Source organism: Rhinatrema bivittatum, chromosome 4 (assembly GCF_901001135.1).
Source record: "Rhinatrema bivittatum chromosome 4, aRhiBiv1.1, whole genome shotgun sequence".
Classification (NCBI taxonomy): domain Eukaryota; kingdom Metazoa; phylum Chordata; class Amphibia; order Gymnophiona; family Rhinatrematidae; genus Rhinatrema; species Rhinatrema bivittatum.
Window position 1 is genome coordinate 366637332 of NC_042618.1, and position 20990 is coordinate 366658321.

The 20990-nt window shown below is 44.1% G+C and overlaps 1 protein-coding gene across 4 annotated transcripts in view; it reads left to right on the forward strand.

Moving 5' to 3' along the window:
• The window catches only part of KIAA1257 (KIAA1257 ortholog), a 384182-nt gene that overhangs the window by 159869 nt on the left and 203323 nt on the right, over nucleotides 1-20990 (forward strand). For 3 of the 4 annotated variants that reach the window (XM_029600807.1, XM_029600810.1, XM_029600811.1), the window contains one exon: nucleotides 11297-11408. In XM_029600807.1, the coding sequence (XP_029456667.1) occupies nucleotides 11297-11408 (112 nt within the window). The remainder of the gene's footprint in view (nucleotides 1-11296; nucleotides 11409-20990) is intronic. The other variant, XM_029600809.1, reaches the window with a different exon arrangement.

The following is a 20990-nucleotide window of genomic DNA, read 5'->3' on the forward strand; positions in this document are numbered from 1 at the left end:
TATCTTGTTATGCACCTTTGTTGAACATATGATATGGGGGGGTGGAGAGGAGACAAGAGAGTCAAACTAGTAGTGCTGGTATGACTCCCTTCCCCCCCTTCTATGAGTCCCCCTTTCCCTTACCCTCATTTTTCCCTTACAAATAACTCCCTTCAAGTCAGACTTTTGTTAATATTATTACTCATATATATTTGATATGTATACTCCTAGTTTTTCTGTTAATTTAGCACTTTACTTATTCCACTGATGTTCATTGTAAAGCCTTTGGCTGAATTACTGTTTGCTGTAAACCGAGGTGATGTGTATTACGTACCGCGGTATATAAAAAACTATAAATAAATAAATAATAAATAAATAAAATGTACCCTTAAAACTTTTTGATACATTAACCTAGCACAATGTTTGATTTTTCTTCAATTAGGGCTTCTGTTTGTAGGTGTTTGTTATTTATTTATTTATTTAGCTATTTTAGATTTTTTTTTGTAGATACATAAAATCTGTGTGTTTTGTGCTTTTCTGAAGCCAGTGGGAAGAAGAGCAGACGAGACCTGTTGGCAGATACAAATTTGTATAACTAAAGAAACATCAGCGCAATAAAAATGCAAAAACGGAGTGGCAGGTCTGTTGGTCAAGAGTGGAGGGTGGATTGAAAGAGTACTAGGGGGTAGGGGACTTCATTTTTAGGCTGTTCATCTAGGTCCAGGTTCATTTGTTTAAAGTGGGGGCCTTTCATTCATGTCAGTTCAACTTTTGGGATGGCCTAAGTATAGAATCACTCGATATTTGTATTTAGGTAGACAGGTGGTTTTGATTCTCTGCTTGATTTGTTGGCCTCTTTTGACATCAACCATATTCTGCTATAAAATAGGTTGGCCTTGTGTGATGTACTTAGTCAGGTGTGTTTAAATTGGTTCAGATCGTTTCTGTAAAATCACATTTGGTGGGATGAAGAGTGGTAAGCTTTGAGGTTCCTCAGTTTATTTATTTACTTATTTATTTATTTGAAGCTTTTATATACCGAGGTTTAGCACATGCCTTCACCCCGGTTTACATTGGAATGAAACAATGATACATAGAACAATTTGAGAAACAAAAGTATATGCAACTAGCATATGGAGAAGGATGTAACAGGAAATAACTAAAAAATAATATAATTCAAATAACGAAAATGAAAATAGAAACGAAAAACGAGGAAGGTATATACAAACTCGTGCTCTGAATACAAGAAAGTCTGAATGGGAAAAGAAGGAAATGAGGGGGGGATGGGGTAGGTAATGGAAGGAGGAAGGGGTAGGTATGCGGAGAAGAGAAGAGGGGAGAAGGATGGGAAGCTTAAGGCATCACAATTGTAGATTGCTTAAATCATCATTGAAAGTCTGGCTGAAGATCCAGGTTTTCAGTTCTTTTTTGAATGATTTATTTTCGATGATAGAGGTGAGGTAGCATGGTAGGGCGTTCCAGAGTTTAGGCCCCGCTATGGAGAGAGCTCTTTCATCGTTCTTGTTTAATGTTTATCTTTCTCCCTTGGTGGATCTTGTAGCAAAGTTTGGTATTTAATGTTTTATATTTGTGGAGTGTAAGTAAACACAAAAACAGCTGGTGCCAAGTTAATAAATTATTTCACACATACACCATTTTTTAATTTTTAACATGTTATTATATAATTAATAATTCATTTTTGGACTTCCATTGATGACGCAGAGCTAATCGGTTGTCAAATACCTCTGTTCCTAGGAAATCTACAAGCATCGCCCTTTATTCTGAACATTTGTATGATGGTCTTTAGATATTTTGGTACAGGAATTGCTGAAGGAGTATCTGGATGCTTTTGCCTGGGAATGAAAGTGTGATTATGGCCACACAGCAAAAGAAATCCGTGGTGGACAAGTTGGGTCTACTGGATGATAAAATGGTGGAGCCATCTCTGGCGTTAGAGAGTATGTCTGAGTTGTTACTTCATGAAATTACTACAGCAGTTTTGGCTGCCTTAAACAATCAACTACAGAAATTGCAATCTTCTTTGGACGAGCTTCACGATACATTAGAAAACAGTCAGACTAACTTGACTGTGTTCGATGTTAAAGTGGATAGGCATGAGGAGAGACTGAGCAACATGGACACCCAGTACATTCAACTGCAACTGAAAAATCAAGATTTGGAAACTAAATTGGACGATTTAGAAAATCGCAGCAGAAGAAATAACATTCCGGTGGTAAGATTGCCAGAGTCATTTTAAGGGGAAGAACTTTTAATCTGGTTTGGAAAATGGCTCCCTGAGGCCTTGGTGGTTTCTGAAGGTGTCTGCAATATCGTGGAGTGAGCACACAGATTGGGGGTGTACAATACATCATCCCAGTGGCCCAAATAGGCAATTGCTAAATATCTGAACTATCTTGATAATTCCAAAATTTTGGAGGCATATAGAAATAAGAAGAACTTGATTTACTAGGGAAATAAGATCTTAATTTTCCCAGATTTTTTGGTAAGAGTGCTTGTGGTGTGCAGAGAGGTGACGCCGTATCACACTCAACTTTTCAATAAAGGCATTAAATTTGCCTTGCAATGCCTGGCTTAACTGTGAGTTTTTCAGCAGTGGGTTACCCATGTTTTTTCGACCAAAGAAGATGTCAAAAGAAAATGTGGAAGGAATTGAGAAAGATGCTTCGTGACTACTTGGCGGTTTGGTTTTGTATATGTTTCCCGTATTTTGAAGTCCTATCGCTATTGCCTTTTTGTCCTAGTGCTTACATGCATCATCTGGGAGCCTTATAGTTTTTGCTTTTTTGCGCTCCTGATTGGCATATATTGTGCTGTGTTCTTTTCTTTTTGATGGACTTTTATTTTTGCTGGTATATAATCTGTATAATCTGTATAATCTGTAAAAGAGCATTCATGTCCTTTTTTAAAAACAGCTCAGTGATGATCTTATATCTTTTTTTTTTCTGAAGAAATGAAAAATGTTGTAGACATTTGAAGCGACCCCAAGATGTATTTTGAAATAGCACTATGTATAGAATTTCGGAAGCATGTTTTGCTGTTGTAATCGGTATGTGTATTTTTAAACTTTACATAATAAAGAATGATATAGACACATGTTTAACAAAATCTATGGGGCATCAAGACTCCGATTGATTGATTTTTTTTGTAAAAGATATGAATAGAAAGCGAGTCATAGACTTTTTGTTGACTATTACTAAAGACAAAACAATGCATGCTGACCGATAGTAAAACAGACTAATATTCTCTTTGCATTTCTTTCTAAAAAGATGTCCACTTTGGTGTAGATTTTAATACATGCGCGCACATGTTATAAAATTGTGTGGCTGCACACCAGATTTTATAATCGGTGCACGTGGTGCGTACAAGGGGGGAGAGACTTTAACAAACTCTGCGTGGCAACGCAATCTGGGCTTCCCCAGTTCCCTCCTTGTCCGCTTCAATTAAGGAGCGGACTGGGAGGGAATTTCCTTAACCCCCTGCCTAACCTTCCTTTCCCTTCCCCTCCCCACCTCCTAAACCCTAAATGTTCCTTTTTTTCTTCTTTATTTTGCAACTTACTTCAGCTCCTGAGTTGAAATAAGTTGCGCTCGCTGGCCCAGCCATCAATAACGTTCTCCCAGCCTGCCCCTCCCCTACCCACCCGAACACGCCCCCCCAGCCCTCCCCTTCCCAGAAGCCCGGCACTTGAGCGTGTATTGGTCTTTACGCGAGTGGCTGGACCACTTGGAAAATTTGCCCGGCGCACACAAAGCCCGGCCACACGCGTAAAGGCCGGATTTTACGTGCGTGGGCAGTTAAAAATCTACCCGTTTCTGTGATAAACAAACGTAACAATTTCTCAGATTTTGTAACAAAATATTTTAATTTGACTCTCTGTGACACTTGAGTTTGTTGTAAAAGATGCGAATAGAAAACAAATCATAGCTTCAAGTCTTTTTCCAAGGATAGAAGTTCTTACATCTCTTTTTTCAGAAATGAAATGTATTTAAAATAACATTGCTACCATGTACGGGGTAACAGAAATCTGTGTGGTTTTGAAGCTAACTGTAATAAAGAATAATATAAACACATTTATAATAAAAATACTATGGTTTGAACTAAAGGTTGTGTCATAAATGCACATTCATGAACAAATTTTAATTGAGAGATAATATAAGCCAGTGATTTTCAACCAGTGTGCCGCGGTACACTAGTGTGCCGCGACACATGGTCGGGTGTGCCGCGGGGAAAGTTCCCCAAACTATAGTGCCCCCTGTGTTTTGTTCCCCTACGATGCGCAGTCACGCTTCCTACAGTGTAGGAGCCGTGTACAATAACACATGCGCGAGCTTTGAACGCTCACGCGACTTAATGACATCACCGAGCTGGTACTTGTACTCTGGCCTCATGACCATAGTATTTCTCATTGTACCCCTTTATATTGCAGTATATGCTTGGCAGAGGTCCTTTAAGTGTGGCAGATAATGTAATACTCTTCTATTTTAGTGTGTGGCTGCGCACACTATCTCAGAAGTGATGGAGAAGTATTTGAGAATGGAAAAGGCAAATGCCGAACAGGACCCTGGACACAATTCTGACCTAGATGAAGGCCCTAGTATGAGAGGTCGACAAAAGAAAAAAGACAAGACGGTGAGCTCAAGGCAATACAGTGAAAGCTATCTTTCATTTGGATTTACTTTCACTGGGGATGCGACAGCACCAACACCACTGTGCTTGGTGTGTGGTGAGAAGCTATCCAATAGCGCCATGGTGCCAAGCAAGCTTAAACGCCATCTCCAAACGAAACACTCTTCCGTTCAAAACAAGCCGATGGAGTATTTTGTACGCTTACGTACAAACAATGAGACAGAAGCAACTTTTTTGAGAAAAAGCACACAGGTAAATGAGAGAGCCCTCAAAGCTAGCTACCTTGTTGCTGAACTCATAGCTAAATCAAAAAAGTCTCACACTGTGGCAGAAACATTAATACTACCAGCTTGTAAAGCTATTGTAAATGAGATGCTTGGCCCTGACGCAGCCAAAGAGATAGCTAAAGTGCCTCTCTCTGATAACACAATTTCCAGACGGATTGATGACATGTCTGCTGACATTGAAACAGTTGTTTTGGAAAAGGTGCGCATCAGTAAGAAATTTGCCTTGCAACTTGATGAGTCGACGGATATCAGTGGACATTGTCAGCTGTTGGCCAATGTGCGTTTTGTGGATGGAGAAGCCATTAGAGAAAACTTCCTATTTTGCAAGGCACTGCCAGAAAAATCAACAGGAGAGGTAATATTCCAGGTCACATCGGAATATCTTGATAAAAGTGGGCTTACATGGGAAAACTGCACAGGTGTCTGCACTGATGGAGCCGCAGCCATGGTCGGGCGCATCAAAGGCTTTGTAAGTAGGGTTAAAGAAAGAAACCCAGATGTTCTTGTTACCCACTGTTTCTTGCACCGTGAGGCCCTCGTTGCAAAGACCTTACCAGCAGATCTAGTTCCTGTGTTGGATGATGTTGTGTGCATAGTGAACTTTGTGAAGATGCGACCTTTGCGATGTCGCTTATTTGCGTCTTTGTGTACAGAAATGGAAGCGGAACATAAAATCTTATTGCTCCACACGGAGGTCCGGTGGCTGTCACGCGGCAAAGTGCTGGCCCGTGTGTATGAGTTGTGAGAGGAACTTAAAATATTTCTGACAAACGAGAGGTCCGATTTTTCAAAGCTGCTTGCAAGTGATGAGTGGTGTACAAAGCTGGCATACCTGGCTGATATATTTCAATATCTGAATGAACTGAACACACGGATGCAAGGCCGAAATGAAAACCTGCTTACAAGCACTGATAAAATGAACGGATTCCATTTAAAGGTGCAGCTCTGGCAACAACATGTTCAGGGTGGCAACCTTCAGATGTTCCCGCTCACCGAGAAACTGCATGATGGCAACACTGCTGCAATGTGCGAGGTGATTGGCAGACATTTGAAAACTCTTGAGGAGAAATTGTCGTTTTATTTCTCTTCAGCCTTCACAGAATGCCTTGACTGGGTTAGGGACCCATACAGTTCATTATCCGTTGCTGGAAAGGACATGACTTTAAAGGAGCAAGAGGAACTCATTGAACTGAAGCAAGATCGCGGTTTAAAGCTAAAGTTTGCTGATCTTCCTTTAGACAGTTTTTGGTTATCTGTTGCCAAGGAGTTCCCCATTCTGGCCAACAAAGCTATTTTGACATTGCTCCCATTTTCAACCACATATCTATGTGAGCTGGGCTTCTCAAGCTTGACTGCCATAAAAACTAAAAACAGGGAGAGACTGAGAACTGTTGAGGAAGAGCTTCGTGTGTGTCTTTCCACCATTCCTGCCAGGATATCCCTTTTGTGTTCATCGAAACAGGCCCAGGTTTCACACTGAATGAGTATAGATACATTTAGAATCTATATTTTTAAACATATGTATAATATGTACTGTTTTAGTGTCATTTTGTGCCATTTTGGTTGGTGGTGTGCCCCGGGATTTTTTAAGTGTAAAAAGTGTGCCGCGGCTCAAAAAAGGTTGAAAATCACTGATATAAGCAACACAAAGAAACTTGTGCTAAAAAAAAACCCAACAAAAATCAAAAGTTTTAAATGTATGATGAGAGTTTAAACCAGAGGTGAGCAGAGGGGGATTGGAGGCAGCCCATGGGGGGCAACCTCAGGTGTGCTGCAAACACATGCCTCCCATCCAGAGAAGCAGGGAATGGTTTATGGCCTTGTCCACCACCAACAGCAAAGCCTTTCTAATTTTCTTTTTCCTCTGCATCTCTGACATGATGGGCTACTGCCTCCTACATCTGTCATCTTCCCGCTGAAGATTGAACCACACAAACCCCCCCCCAAATTCTTGCAAGGCCGGCAGCTCTTCACAGATCAATTTGGACCCCTCTCAGATTATTTTAAGGGGGGGAGGTAGCATATTTGGGCCTGCTGCAGCCACAGGAATAGTTCAGGAATATAATAAGACTGGACCAACTTAGTTATGGTGCAGGTATTTATTTACAGTGCTTCAAAGATACAAGAATAAAAATAGTAGCTCACCTTGCATCAAGTACAACTAACAGGTAAACATCCACTGTCTGAGTGTATCGTTAGGTCCTACCAGCTCCCTGGGGCCTCCTCAAGCTCTCTAGGTCTGGGCTCTTATGGCAGGATGAAGGGAGGTTCCCTTCACCCAGAATCCCTTGCGATCATCTGCTTTAAGGAGACCTTTGGTTAAAAGCGTGAACCGGGCTCCTTAAGGTAGAATGAGGGAGTTGAGGTATACCCTCCACAAGGACTCTTTTTTTCCAAGTGTTACCATTCATAACTCACAGAAAGCATATGTTTGTTCTGTACCGTATGTGCTGCAAGACCCTTCAGCAGGGAAAACTTTCACCTGCTCCCCAGATGAGGAGAGGACCATGATGGGGACTTGGAGATGGGCAAAGCTGCCCCAAAAGGGCACCTGGCCACCATCTTGAAAATTATATTTGCATGGGCAAAAAGAGGTGTGTTATATTTGCGGATGACATTCAGTTGTTGGTGCACATGGGCCTATATTAGGAGGGTCCAATTCTGAACTTGAATCTCTGCTTAATGGTGGTGGCAGTCTGTCTTGCTGCCCAGAGTTTCAAGTTGAATGCTTTAAATTTGAAAGTGATGTGCTGCACCAGGATCAAAAAATCTCTTTTGTTCCAATCATTGGTTTAGAGGGGTATCTCTTCCAATAAGGGATAAGGTCAGGAGTTTGGAGGTTGTGTTGGATAACTGTGTTTCTATGCATGATCATATTTCCACTGTTCAGACATCTCTTTATTTCTCTGTGATGTTTATTTTATTTATTTATTTAAAAAATTTTTATATACCGTCATTCATATTCACATCACAACGGTTTACAATATAAAACATCAAATGCAATGATACAAAGAAATTACAATATACGTCATAAAATAGATATTAAAAGTTATAAATCACAGATAGCAATTATCATATACGCAATTGGTTGGCAAAGAAGGATCTGGACTTGCTTTAAAGAGGTTTCAGCTTGTGCAAAATACATCCATTGTTTCAGAATCTCCACTGGTTGCCAATTAAGCAGGATATCATCATTAGCTTATAGATGTATTCAAAGGGAGATTCCATAATTTTTGACTGAGGGATTATCTTTTTCTCCCCTGCTAGAAAGTCTAGATCTTTCCAACAAGAGTTGTTGGTTTTTCCTTCTTTTGAACAGGTATGGCTGTAATGAGTACTTCATTCAGCTTTTAGCTGGATCACCTTTGTTCTTTGGAATAACCTTCCCTTTGAAGTTTGGTATCAGTTACTTTGCTTCAACTTCCAAATAAGGAGAAAGGCATAACTTTTCACAGAGTTTTTTTAATTAGCAATTTCCAGTGGTTTCTTTACTACTGCTTAGTGCTTATTTTGTTTTTTAGGGAGGTTTTTTTGTCTGTTTATGAGGCAGGGGTGATGTTAGCCATGGACACACAGGGCTTGTGCCCCGAATCTCAAAAGGTTCTTCTGTTTAGTGCGCCAGTACCTCCTCTCCAGGCAGCCTGTAGGGAAGAAGAACGAAGGGGCTAGAAAAAAGAAAAGTTGTTTTATTCTCTGCAGTGTCTGCTCCAAACTCATCTCCTCCCCTTCCTATCCACACAGGATAGGAGGGGTTAGACTGGAGCAGATATTGCAGGCAGCATGTGGGAAGAAACAGGAGGGGAGGGGCCAGACAAGGGAGCAGAGCAATTGTTTTCTGTTCTGGTGTGTCTGTTCTTGTCTCATAATCTTCCTACCATGTACTCTTGTTTCATAGGAGAGGAGGGTCTAGACAAAAGACAGACCAGCCACAGCCTGAGATTCTATCCTCACCTTTGACTCAGGTGAGGATAGAGTTGGGGTGGAGGAAGAAAACATCCTAGATGAGAGCACAATGATAGAGTTGTAAGTGATTGATGGAGAGGGAGAGGAGGTAAATCCTGGGGGGAGCATGAGAAAGGGAAGTGAATGACATTTTCTCATATCTTCTGAAATCAGCAATGCACACTCAAATTGTATGAAGTGATGAGAGAGGGCCAGGGTATGGGGGGTACATGAGAACTGTGTGGGAGAAGGGGATGTGGGTGGAGGAGTGCAGGGGAGGGAGTGCAAAAGAGCTGGTGGTAATGAGATGTGAGAAAGCTAAAGTTAGGCATATCTGTGTGAAAGGAAGCCTGAGTAGGTGTTGGGGTGAAAGAAGCAGAGATGGTGTTGGGTTGGGGCAGAGGTGTTGATGGACAGCATGTGTGAGAGAGAGCCAGAGGTGGTAAAGTGTGAGAGAGAGGGACTGAATCAGAGGGGGTGAAGGGGGGATGGTGAGAAAGCTACAAGTAATGATGGGGTGGGGGGGGGGGGGGGGGTGGCGATTCAGAGGTATGAAGGGGTGAGAGGGAAGAGTGTACAAGAGAAACAGAGGTATCAAGGGGTAAAAGAGAACCAGAGGTAGTTATTGGGAGGAGTAAGGGTTGAAAGAGAAAGAAGGGTGATGGGGGAGGGAGGAGTAAGTGTATGATAGCAAGAAGGGTTGATGGGGGAGCATGTATGATAATGACCTTTTGAAAATTCAGCCCTATGGAGCAGAAAGGAGTTATGCACGTAAAAGTAGCAGCTTTCAAAAGCCCGTTTACGCATGTAAATCCTTTTGAAAATTATCTCCTGTGAGTGTGATGGAGACTTGGAATAGTCTACCTGTAGAGATGGTAGAAATGAAAACTGTGACGGAATTCAAGAATGCTTGGACAGATATGGAGGATAGTTATATGGACAAGGGTAGGAAATGACTAGCAATAAGCTAGGAGGTCCATGTTCAGAAGCATTTAGATGCATAACTCGGAAGTTATCTGGCTAAATTAATATTTAGGTAATTAAATGGCTGTATTTTTAGCTGGCTGATAAGTTAGCCGACTAGAATTTAGCTGGCTAAGATAGGATGTTCCAGAGGCATAACTGGGAGGAGTGGAGTTAGCCAGCTAAGTCTGGTGAGGTTGAAGAGCTGTCCTAAAGTTAGCCGATTAAAGTTAGTCGGCTAACTTTAAGATAACTGACTATATTCAATAATGAAGCTACACTATTGAATATATCTCCATAGTTAGCCAGATAAGTTTATCCGGCTAACTTTGCTATGTGTGGACCTCTAGGTTTTTGGTTTGTTTTTGGGCTCTCACTTTCCTTCTGCTTCATAAGAACATAAGAACATAAGAAAATGCCATACTGGGTCAGACCAAGGGTCCATCAAGCCCAGCATCCTGTTTCCAACAGTGGCCAATCCAGGCCATAAGAACCTGGCAAGTACCCAAAAACTAAGTCTATTCCATGTAACCATTGCTAATGGCAGTGGCTATTCTCTAAGTGAACTTAATAGCAGGTAATGGACTTCTCCTCCAAGAACTTATCCAATCCTTTTTTAAACACAGCTATACTAACTGCACTAACCACATTCTCTGGCAACAAATTCTATAGGCTTCTAGTTCAATTGGAACTGGGGCCAGGATTTGAAACTATGAGCTTTCATTTATCCAATTATCCATGGAATTTTCCACCATTTCATATCCCCTCCCAATTCTTAGTTCAGTCATTACAGCTACGATCCTTGCCACAATGGGATGCACCAGGGCTCCTTCCAGAATCCTGCAATCATGAACACTAAATCTGGCTGCTATGTATTGTCAAATGATAACGGGACTCTCTTCCCCCCTTAAGGACTGGATTCTGCCAACAGGGCATTCCTATCATTAGCTAGTTCTGGAAATGGAAGACCTGACCCTGGAATTGAACACAGGCGCTCCACAAAACAGTACACTGCCACTAAACTGCTGGGTCAACTCACAATAAGTCAGTTTCTATAGTGACAAAGTAGGCAGGGATAATTGCGCAGGCTCGGTTGGCCAAATAATTATTTTATGATAACAGCCACTATATTTCTGTTATTTGAGATGACCAATTGTGCATACTGTACATCAGAAATGTAACAAGCATAAACTACATGATCTTTTCCTCAGACCATATTGTATGTTTTGTATTTTATTGTACTTATTTGTATTTCATGGTTAACATGTTTAGATAACAAAATAACTTTGTTGTACATTGTTTGGACATCATGTTCAAAACTCTGCAATAAAAAGGAAAGACTTCATTTTTATATTGCAGATAATTGGAGGAACTTGTTGAAAGCAATTTCTCCTCCATTTCTTCTCTACAGATCAGTAGCTACTTTTAAATAGTCAAGATGCATTTTTGTAACAAACACAAAAATGTTTCTATTCAAGCAGAACCCAAGCTTTTATCAGAGGGAGCTGAAATATCTAAGCCACCATCCAGCTCTGGTTTCTACTCACTTTTATCTTCTCCGATGAAGACAGACGACACTCTTCAAAAGAGGTAAGAATACCCTTTTATTTACAACCATGGAGATCCATGTTGCCCTTGGACAGGGGATATGCCCATTTTCCTGGGATTGTCCTGATTAGACCCACATTTCAGGGACAGTAATCTCTGACCTCTGTGTTAATAATTCCAACAGATGGTAGTTGATACTGTGAAACGGCAATAATAAAAAGGCATATAATAAAAAAAGTTAGAAAGTTGTTTGTAAACTTGCACAGCACAGGTATGGAGTTACACAATATTATGCTTCACTCCAATTATATTGGTTATATTATACAAGCTGTACAACTTAGCTTATTCTGCTTGGTTTCAAAATATTTGCATTCCTCCTACTACTGGCTCATTGTATTTCAAAGACAATTATTCATATTATCATTAGCCTACTATTAGTGAACCCACAATATAGATTTCTTTCTGTAGTTTTAAAAGCAATTCTTCAACAATAATAATAAAGAAGCAAAGGCCAGCAATAAGATTTCAGGATGGAAAGACTGTTGCAAGCAGAATAAATAAGCTTTTCAAACGTGTGCTGAAAAATGTGAGATGTATTCCTAGGAAAGTCTGCGTACTTATTTTCATTGTAAGGATTCTGAACTACTTATCGTTGAGGTCAAGTAAAAGACAAGTATTGGTTTAACTCCTTATTACCTGATAAATCTGATCCTCATCAGACGATAGATTTTGGGGTTCCGGGAGCTTCCAGTGAGGCCATGACAGGACCAGAGGCTTGAGCAGGGAGACATGGAAGCTGTTATGAATTTTCAACGATGAGGGTAGTCGCAACTGGTACATGATGGGTCCGATGCACCTGATGATTGAGAAAGGCCCGATATAGCAGGGAGACAGTCTCATGGAGAGCACTCTGAATCTGATGTGGCAGGTGCTAAGGCACACTCTGTCCCCTGGGCTGAACAGGGGCGCTGCTCATCGGTGTTTGTCTGCTGTTTCTTTTGCCCTGCTTCCTGGATCATATTTTGAGTTCATACCCAAAGCCCCTGGAGTACCTGGGTGGTCAGCTGAACTGCGGGAGAAGGTACCACAAGTGGTATAGGCAGTGGTGGTGCAGGTTGTTTCCCATACACTTTGAGGAATGGCAAGGATCCTGTGGCTGAGTTGAAGTGAGAGTTGTGTGAAAACTCAGCCCAGGGGAGAAGAGAGGCCCAGTTATCTCGGTGATCGTTTACAAAGGAATGGAGGAATGTTTTTAAGGTGCGGTTAGTTCGCTCCTCTTGGCCATTCACCTGGGGGTGGTAAGCAGTAGTGAAAGCCAACTGAATGTTGAACTTGCGGCATAATGAGCGCCAAATCTTAGTGGTGAATTGCACTCCTCAATCCGAGATAATATGCTGGGGAAGACCCTGCAGATGAAATATGTGAGTGGTGAAGACTTCGCCAGCTCAGGGGCCAAGGATAGGCTGGGAAGAGCAGTAAAGTTGTCAATGACAACCCAAATGACACGGCCGCTGCTTGACAGAGGAAGGTCCGCCACAAAATCGGTGGACAGGTGGGTCCTTGGTTCCTTGGGGGCTGGCAGTGGCTGTAACAGACCCCAAGGTCATCCGATAGTTGGCTTTTGCTGGGTGCAGATTGGACATGAGTCCACTTAGGATTTTACATATTTTTCCACAAGTGCCCACCAGTGTAGCACCGTTGCAGAAGTTCTAAAGTTCTAGACCTTCCTGGGTGACCCGTGATGCGTGAATCGTGGGCCCACTCCAAAACTTTCTGACTATGTGCAGGGGAACTACGGTCTTCCCGGGAGGGGTCGGCAGAGCTGCAGCCAGGAGAATCCGTGCTGAGTCAATAATATAACCTGGGGAGTTGGGCGTATCTTCCGACTCAAAGGCCTGTGAGAGTGCATCCGCCCGGGCGTTCTTGGAAGCTGGACGGTAGCATAGGATGAAGTCAAAGTGGTTGAAAAATAAAGACCAGCAGGCCTGGCGGGCGGTCAGGCATGAAAGTGGCGAAGATACTCCAGTTTTTGTAATTGGTATATACCATGATGGTGTGCTGGGTGCCCTCCAACTACTGGCACCACTCTTCAAACACCAGCTTGTTGGCCAGGAGCTCCTTGTCCCCGATGCCGTAGTTCCTCTTGGCCTGGGAGATCTTCTGGGAGAAGAAGGAGCAGGGTTATAAAGTTCCTTTGTCAGAATGCTGGCTCAACACCGCACCTACCGCTGTAGAAGAGGCATCCACCTCTAGGATAAATGGTCGTGAGAGGTCCGGATGACGCAAGCAAGTGTCTTATATAAAAGCCTGCTTCAGATTATTAAACGCTGTTACTGCTTTAGGGGGGCCACGTTTTGGGAGTGGCTGCCTTCTTAGTGAGGGCGATGAGTGAGTGGAGCGACAAGTCAGGTATAGTGTGGAATGAAATATCTATAAAGGGTTGTGAAACCCAGAAAGCGCTGCAGAGCCCGAAGGCCAGACTGTTGGGGCCACTTTTGGATGCAGGAAACCTTGTCCGGGTCTATGTGAAATCCTGAACTGGAAATAGTATACCCCAGGAAGGGGAGTGATTCGCGCTCGAAGAGACATTTTTCAAGTTTGGCGTATAGTTTATGATTTGTTGCCATTGGAGTACTTGCCTGATGTTCTGCCGATGAGAGGAGAGATTCTTGGAGTAAGTGAGAACGTCGTCAAGGTACACTACGATGCTTGTATGCAATAAGTCCTTCAAGACCTCATTCATCATATGTTGGAACACTGCAGGGGTGATACAGAAGCCAAAGGGCATGACGAAGTATTCATAGTGGCCGTCTCTGGTGTTGAACGTGATCTTTCACTCGTTGCTGGGTCGGATTCAGACCAAGTTTTACGCACCCCACAGGTCCAATTTAGTAAAGATCTTGGCTCCCTGCAGTCTGTCCAGGAGCTCTAGAATAAGGGGCAAAGGGTACCGATCCCTTTTAGTGATGGTGTTCAGGCCTCGATAGTCGATGCAGGGTCTTAGTGTGCTGTCTTTCTTAGCAACGAAGAAGAACCCAGCTCCTGCTGGGGAAGTGGATGGCCAGATGAAGCCTCTCTCCAAGTTCTCCTGAATATATTGGGCCATAGCTTTGGTTTCCGGAAGAGATAGTGGATATACTTGGCCCCGGGGTGGCATGGTACCTGGTAAGAGGTTGATAGCACAATCGAAGGGTTGGTGCTCTGGAAGGGTCTCCGCCATCTTCTTCGAGAAGATGTCCTCAAAGTCTGTGTACTGAGGAGGAAGATTTAAGGAGGCGGCAGCCAAAGGAATTGCGGGCCGTTGAACTGGGAGGATACAAGCAGACTGGCAACAGGACCCCCAAGAGGTGATCTGCAGCATTCCTCAATCGATACCGGAGGAGTGTAGCTGGAGCCAAAGGCAGCCCCAGTACTATAGGATGCACAGATTTTTCTATGACATTAAAGCTGATGAGCTCCTGGTGCAAGATGCTGGTCAGCATAGCGGTGTAGTGACTTGCGTGATCCGGCCCAGAAGAGGATCCCCCTGGATTGAAGAGATTACTAGAGGAGGAATCTGGGGTAAAGTGGGCAGGGCTAGCTGAGTAACCAAGTCCTTCAGAATGAAATTGCCCCTGGCTCCAGATTCTATGAATGCCAGGGTAGAAAAGTTGTGTAGAGGTAGAATGATGGATATGGGAACTGTACATTGGGGAGCTGAAGTGGCACAGCTAGGGTCATCTTCCCACTGACACCTAGGCTGGTTGGTTTCTCTTCCTCTCTGGGCACTGTGCTGGTAGGTGGACTTTCCCGGCACAGTAAAGGCAAAGTCCCAACGTGCATCTCTGCTGTCTCTCCTCTGTCGTAAGATGGCTTCATCCCACCTGCATGGGTTCCTCTGGACGGCGAGGTCTGGTCTCCGCAGGAGAGCTAGGCGCCAAGGGACATAATAAGGGGCAAGGGTTATTGGTCGGCAGGGCACTTGGGTCTCCCGAAGCCGTTGTTGTAGGCGGCGATCAATTCTCCCCGCTAGGTCTATCAAGGCATCCAAGTCTTCAGGGAGCTCCGACGCCACAAGCTCATCCTTGACCCTTGAAGAAAGATCTTTCAGAAAAATGCTTTGGAGGCTATCTTCCCACCAGCCCAGTTCGGTTGTGAGAGTGCGGAATAGGGATGTGAATCGTTTTTTGACGATTTAAAATATCGTCCGATATATATTAAATCGTCAAAAATCGTTAGGGCCACGATACAATACCAATTCCCCCGATTTATCGTCAAAAAATCGTAAATCGGGGGAAGGGGGAGGGCAGGAAAACCGGCACACTAAAACACCCTAAAACCCACCCCCGACCCTTTAAATTAAATCCCCCACCCTCCCGAACCCCCCCAAATGCCTTAAATTACCTGGGGGGTCCAGCGGCGGTCCGGAACGGTCTCCTGCAATTGAATCGTGTTGTCTTCAGCCGGCGCCATTCTGCGCCGCCATTTTGCAAAATGGCGGCGGCCATAGACCAACACGATTCGACTGCAGGAGGTCGTTCCGGACCCCCGCTGGACTTTTGGCAAGTCTTGGGGGGGTCAGGAGGCCCCCCCAAGCTGGCCAAAAGTCCCTGGGGGTCCAGCAGGGGTCCGGGAGATCCCGACCCCCGCTGGGATCTCCCGGACCCCCGCTGGACCCCCAGGGACTTTTGGCCAGCATGGGGGGGGCCTCCTGACCCCCCCAAGACTTGCCAAAAGTCCAGCGGGGGTCCGGAACGACCTCCTGCAGTCGAATCGTGTTGGTCTATGGCCGCCGCCATTCTGCGCCGCCATTTTGCAAAATGGCGGCGCAGAATGGCGCCGGCTGAAGACAACACGATTCAATTGCAGGAGACCGTTCCGGACCGCCGCTGGACCCCCCAGGTAATTTAAGGCATTTGGGGGGGGTTCGGGAGGGTGGGGGATTTAATTTAAAGGGTCGGGGGTGGGTTTTAGGGTGTTTTAGTGTGCCGGTTTTCCTGCCCTCCCCCTTCCCCCGATTTAGCTACGGACCGCCGCTGGACCCCCAGGTAATTTAAGGCATTTGGGGGGGGGGGGTTCGGGAGGGTGGGGGATTTAATTTAAAGGGTCGGGGGTGGGTTTTAGGGTGTTTTAGTGTGCCGGTTTTCCTGCCCTTCCCCTTCTCCCGATTTAGCTACGGACCGCCGCTGGACCCCCAGGTAATTTAAGGCATTTGGGGGGGGGTTCGGGAGGGTGGGGGATTTAATTTAAAGGGTCGGGGGTGGGTTTTAGGGGGTTTTAGTGTGCCGGTTCACGATTTTAACGATTTTCACGATACTCTAAACACCCAAACGGCGACGATAAGATTCCCTCCCCCTCCCAGCCGAAATCGATCGTTAAGACGATCGAGGACACGATTCACATCTAATTATTCACAAATCCCTCACCATCATCCATAAAAACATCCACCACCAGACTCCCCTAGACCTACTACACCCTCTCAAATTATACTCTTCAGCTAGACCTTTGAGAGATGCCTATAAGGGATCCCTTCATGTTCCCTCAATCAAAATGGTACAAAGATTAACAATCAGGGACCGGGCTTTTTCAACAGCAGGCCCCACCATTTGGAATACACTACCCCCAGACCTCCGACAGGAAACCTGCCTCATAAATTTTAAAAAGAAACTGAAAACTTGGCTTTTCGGTAGAGCCTTTCCTGTCTCCTAGACTATATTCTACTAAGATATTATCCAATCAGCTGTGCTTCAATAACTAGCAGAATATCATATAATCATGTTATAATGCTAGAGTTATTCTCTTGAGGTTGGCTCCAAGCCTCTTTCCCTCTGTTATATCTCTCTACTTTGATGATCTTTCTCTTTATTTCCAATTCCAAGTTACTCACCCTTGTTATAATGTAACTTTTTTACCTTCTGCTCCCTATCTGTCTCCTCTTTTGAGGTTTGACTAGTTATTGTTAATGTACTATCGTTCTATGTAAACCGAGTTGATTTGATCTGTATCAAGAAAATCGGTATATAAAAACCCTAAATAAATAAATAAATAAATAAATAAATAGTGCGGAATTCTATAGCTAGAGTCCTTGAGCCCTGCCGGAGGTGAAATAAGTTGGAGCCTGTGGTGGTTTTGCGACCTGGCTCGTCAAAGACCTGCTTGAAGGTCTGTACAAAACATTGTAAATCGTGTAACTAGGTATCTCCCTGCTCCCTCAGAGGGGACGCCCAGGCCAAGGCCTTCCCATCTAGCAGGGAGAGGATAAACGTGGTCTTGACTGTGTCGCTGGGGAATTGAGCTAGCTGGAGGGAAAAATGCATAAAGCATTGATTGAGGAAACCCCGACACTTCTTTGGGTCTCCAGCGTAGCGAGGTGGAGCAGGCAGACAGAGGGTCGCAGTCGCGGCTGCTGGTGCGAATGGCACTGGGGAAACAGAACCAGCAGAGGCCGAGGAGGAGGAGGTGTCCAATCGAGCCACTAAGTGCTCCTCAGTACTAGCCATCATCTCCAAGCATTGCTGCTGCTGCTGCTGTATCTTTTGAGTTAGGCTCGGGATGGCCTGTAATCCAGGGAGGTCCGCCGGGTCCATGGCCTCAGCAAACTGTTGAACGGTGGACCCTTGGCCTGAGACAAGGTTGGCGCTAACTCCAGGGGGTAACCTCCCTGCAGGTCCTTGTCGTTGGGAGGCGGAGAAGGCCGTGCGGAGACCCAACAGGACCTTCATCAGTACCAGCCCTCAATCCCTGCAGGTTGAGCCCTTGGGTACTGGGGTTGGCTGGACTTAGGAATGGGTCTCCAGTCAAAGAAGGAATCCACAGAATCTGAAGAATAGGCATGGTCAGACATTCCAGAGGTCAGGGCTGGTGAAAAGCAGAGGAGTCCAGGTGGGGACCAGAAGTCAGGGCAGGCAGCGAGATGACAAAATCCAGAGAACAGGCAGGCGGTTGGGACAGGCAGCAGACAACGCAGGGTCCAGGAACGTACCGGGGTCAGCAGCCAGAGAATCAGTCCAATGTAGCAGAAAACTAGGAGAAGAAAGACTGGGCCGAGACTGGAACACAGGAACAAGAACGGAACCAGAAGCACGGAGTCAGGAACCAGGAACACAGATACGAAGCAACCAGCTACTCACCAGGAGCAAGGCCTGTTGCTGAGGCAAGGCAGGAACAGCACTCCTCGGCTTAAATATGCCCCCAGTCTGACATCATCAATTGGAGATGCCGGGAGCTTTCCTGCTGCTGGCCCTTTAAATCAGGGAGAGGCAGGCGCGCGCCTAGGAGGGCCAGCAGGGATGATGACGTTGGCAGCATTGGGAGACGTGGCGGCAGCTCCTTGCTGCATGGTTGAGGCCCAGGACCGTCGGGAAGGAGGAACATGCCTAGCCGGCACGAGGTGAGTCCCACAGCAGTAGGTGGTGAGGGAAGCCGGCCACAGAGATCTGCAACCGCAACTGAAAACCTACAAAGTTATTGGATTGAAACTTTTATAAGGCTAACAAATGTTTTAGAATGTAATTGATTGGGACTGCTAAGCTTCTGTCTTCAGACAATATAGTAATAGCTTGCATCTTAAAACATTAAATTAGGAATAGTAGAGAATATATTTTTATTAAGTTAACATAGTGCTACACCTGTGCTGAAGTGCCAGAAGGCAACGCCATTCAAGTAACGATGCTGGCAGGAGAGTTCTGGCTTCCCTTCTGCTGGTGAAGACAAGGACTCTCTGGAATTGTGTGTAAATTCCAGAAGGATAGGAGGGAGGGGGGGGGGGGGGCAGTGGGGATCCAGGTGAGGGATATTGGTGTTTGGATTGGGGTGTTGGGAGAAGGGGATCAGAGCTCAGGGGCTTTTTGTTTGAACATGGGGCCACTTGGGAGGTTTAGAAGGGGATGAGAATTTTGCAGGGGGTTTCTTTTGAATATCAGGGGCCAAAGTGTGAGGGATCAGGCCTAGTACCAAGTCTGGGGGATGCAGAAGACGGCAGGATTAAATGGAGATCAGGGCTTTGGGGAAGGAGGAGGGGTGTTCATTAGGTTTGGGGGCATACAGTAGCCTAGCTTTCGGCAAGCTATTTGATTGATCCAATTTAGATGCCTACACTTAGCCTGCTAGTGCTGAAAATCAGTGCTTCCTGGCTACATCCTCCCTGACTCTGGGGCAGCTAAAGTTAGCCATTCAGACCTGATAAGTAAGGAGACTAGACCCTTTGAAAATGTACCCATCAGTTGGTTTATCTCATGATGATGTTAGTGCTATAATATAGAGGGAACAATTTTAAAGGCCATTTACCTGGATAAAGATTAATCTGTCTTGGTAAATTGACCTGTCTGAAAATTGTCTCTCTCAGTCTGGCTGAAAGTATGCACAAAGCATGTGTTTTTAGCTGGGCTAAAAAAATAGTATTCCCAGGGGCATATATAGATCAGGGGAAGAAAATGCTAGTACATGCCATTTTTAAATGTACACGGCCTATTTTACTTTTGCTCAGCCGTTCTCAAACGTAGCAGGTACAAAGTCCATGGATGTTGTCCAAGTGCATACTTTAGGCAGATTTTCAAAGGGTAGATGTGAATCAGTTATTTACTCTTTCAGATAATAGAAAGACTAGGGGGCACTCCATGAACTTAGCATGTGGCACATTTAAAACTAATCAGAGAAAGTTCTTTTTCACTCAGCGCACAATTAAACTCTGGAATTTGTTGCCAAAGGATGTGGTTAGTGCAGTTAGTATAGCTGTGTTTAAAAAAGGATTGGATAAGTTCTTGGAGGAGAAGTCCATTACCTGCTATTAATTAAGTTGACTTAGAAAATAGCCACTGCTATTACTAGCAACAGTAACATGGAATAGACTTAGTTTTGGGGTATTTGCCAGGTTCTTATGGCCTGGATTGGCCACTGTTGGAAACAGGATGCTGGGCTTGATGGACCCTTGGTCTGACCCAGTATGGCATGTTCTTATGAGTAGTTTTTCTTTTAAAAATTAGCTACAAATTACAAATTAAAAAAATGCATATTACATCTTGTAGCTACACAGGTCACTGAAAATTGCCCCCATAATATTCAGCTACATACCCATGGAAAAACCTTTTGTTATAGTGAATAAAATGTAGCTTCAGTCTAGACTACAGATGCATTATGCACCATAAAAATAGAAAAAACTATGAAATACTTTAGAAGTCTTTAGTTCTGAGGACTTTTAATACATTTATTTACAGATTAGAAGTGCTCTATGGCACCATATTGATTCTGATTGGTGCCCAGGCTTTTATAGACCTGGAATTTTATCTTAAACTGTGAAGGACTGTATATTATTTATTTATATGAAGATTTATGTTTGTATACACCACAATTATTAGAGATACCTCAAAAAATCAGTTATTTCATGAGTTTATTCATGTCTGTGTATTTTCAAAATAATGTGTTTTGGCTTGAATGTAAATGACAAAGAATGACTGAGAGAAAACCATGCCTAGTGTTTGCTGTGGCCATTACTGGTGAAATCTGTACATGTAAAAATGACAGGAATGTCAACTGGCTTAGTAGCATAGTTCCCTCTAAGCTGAGCGCATGAGCAATTGCTCTTTCCTGATTAATGGCACTAAACAAAACTCAAGACACTTTTACAGTACTAAATTAATAGTGCTTTGA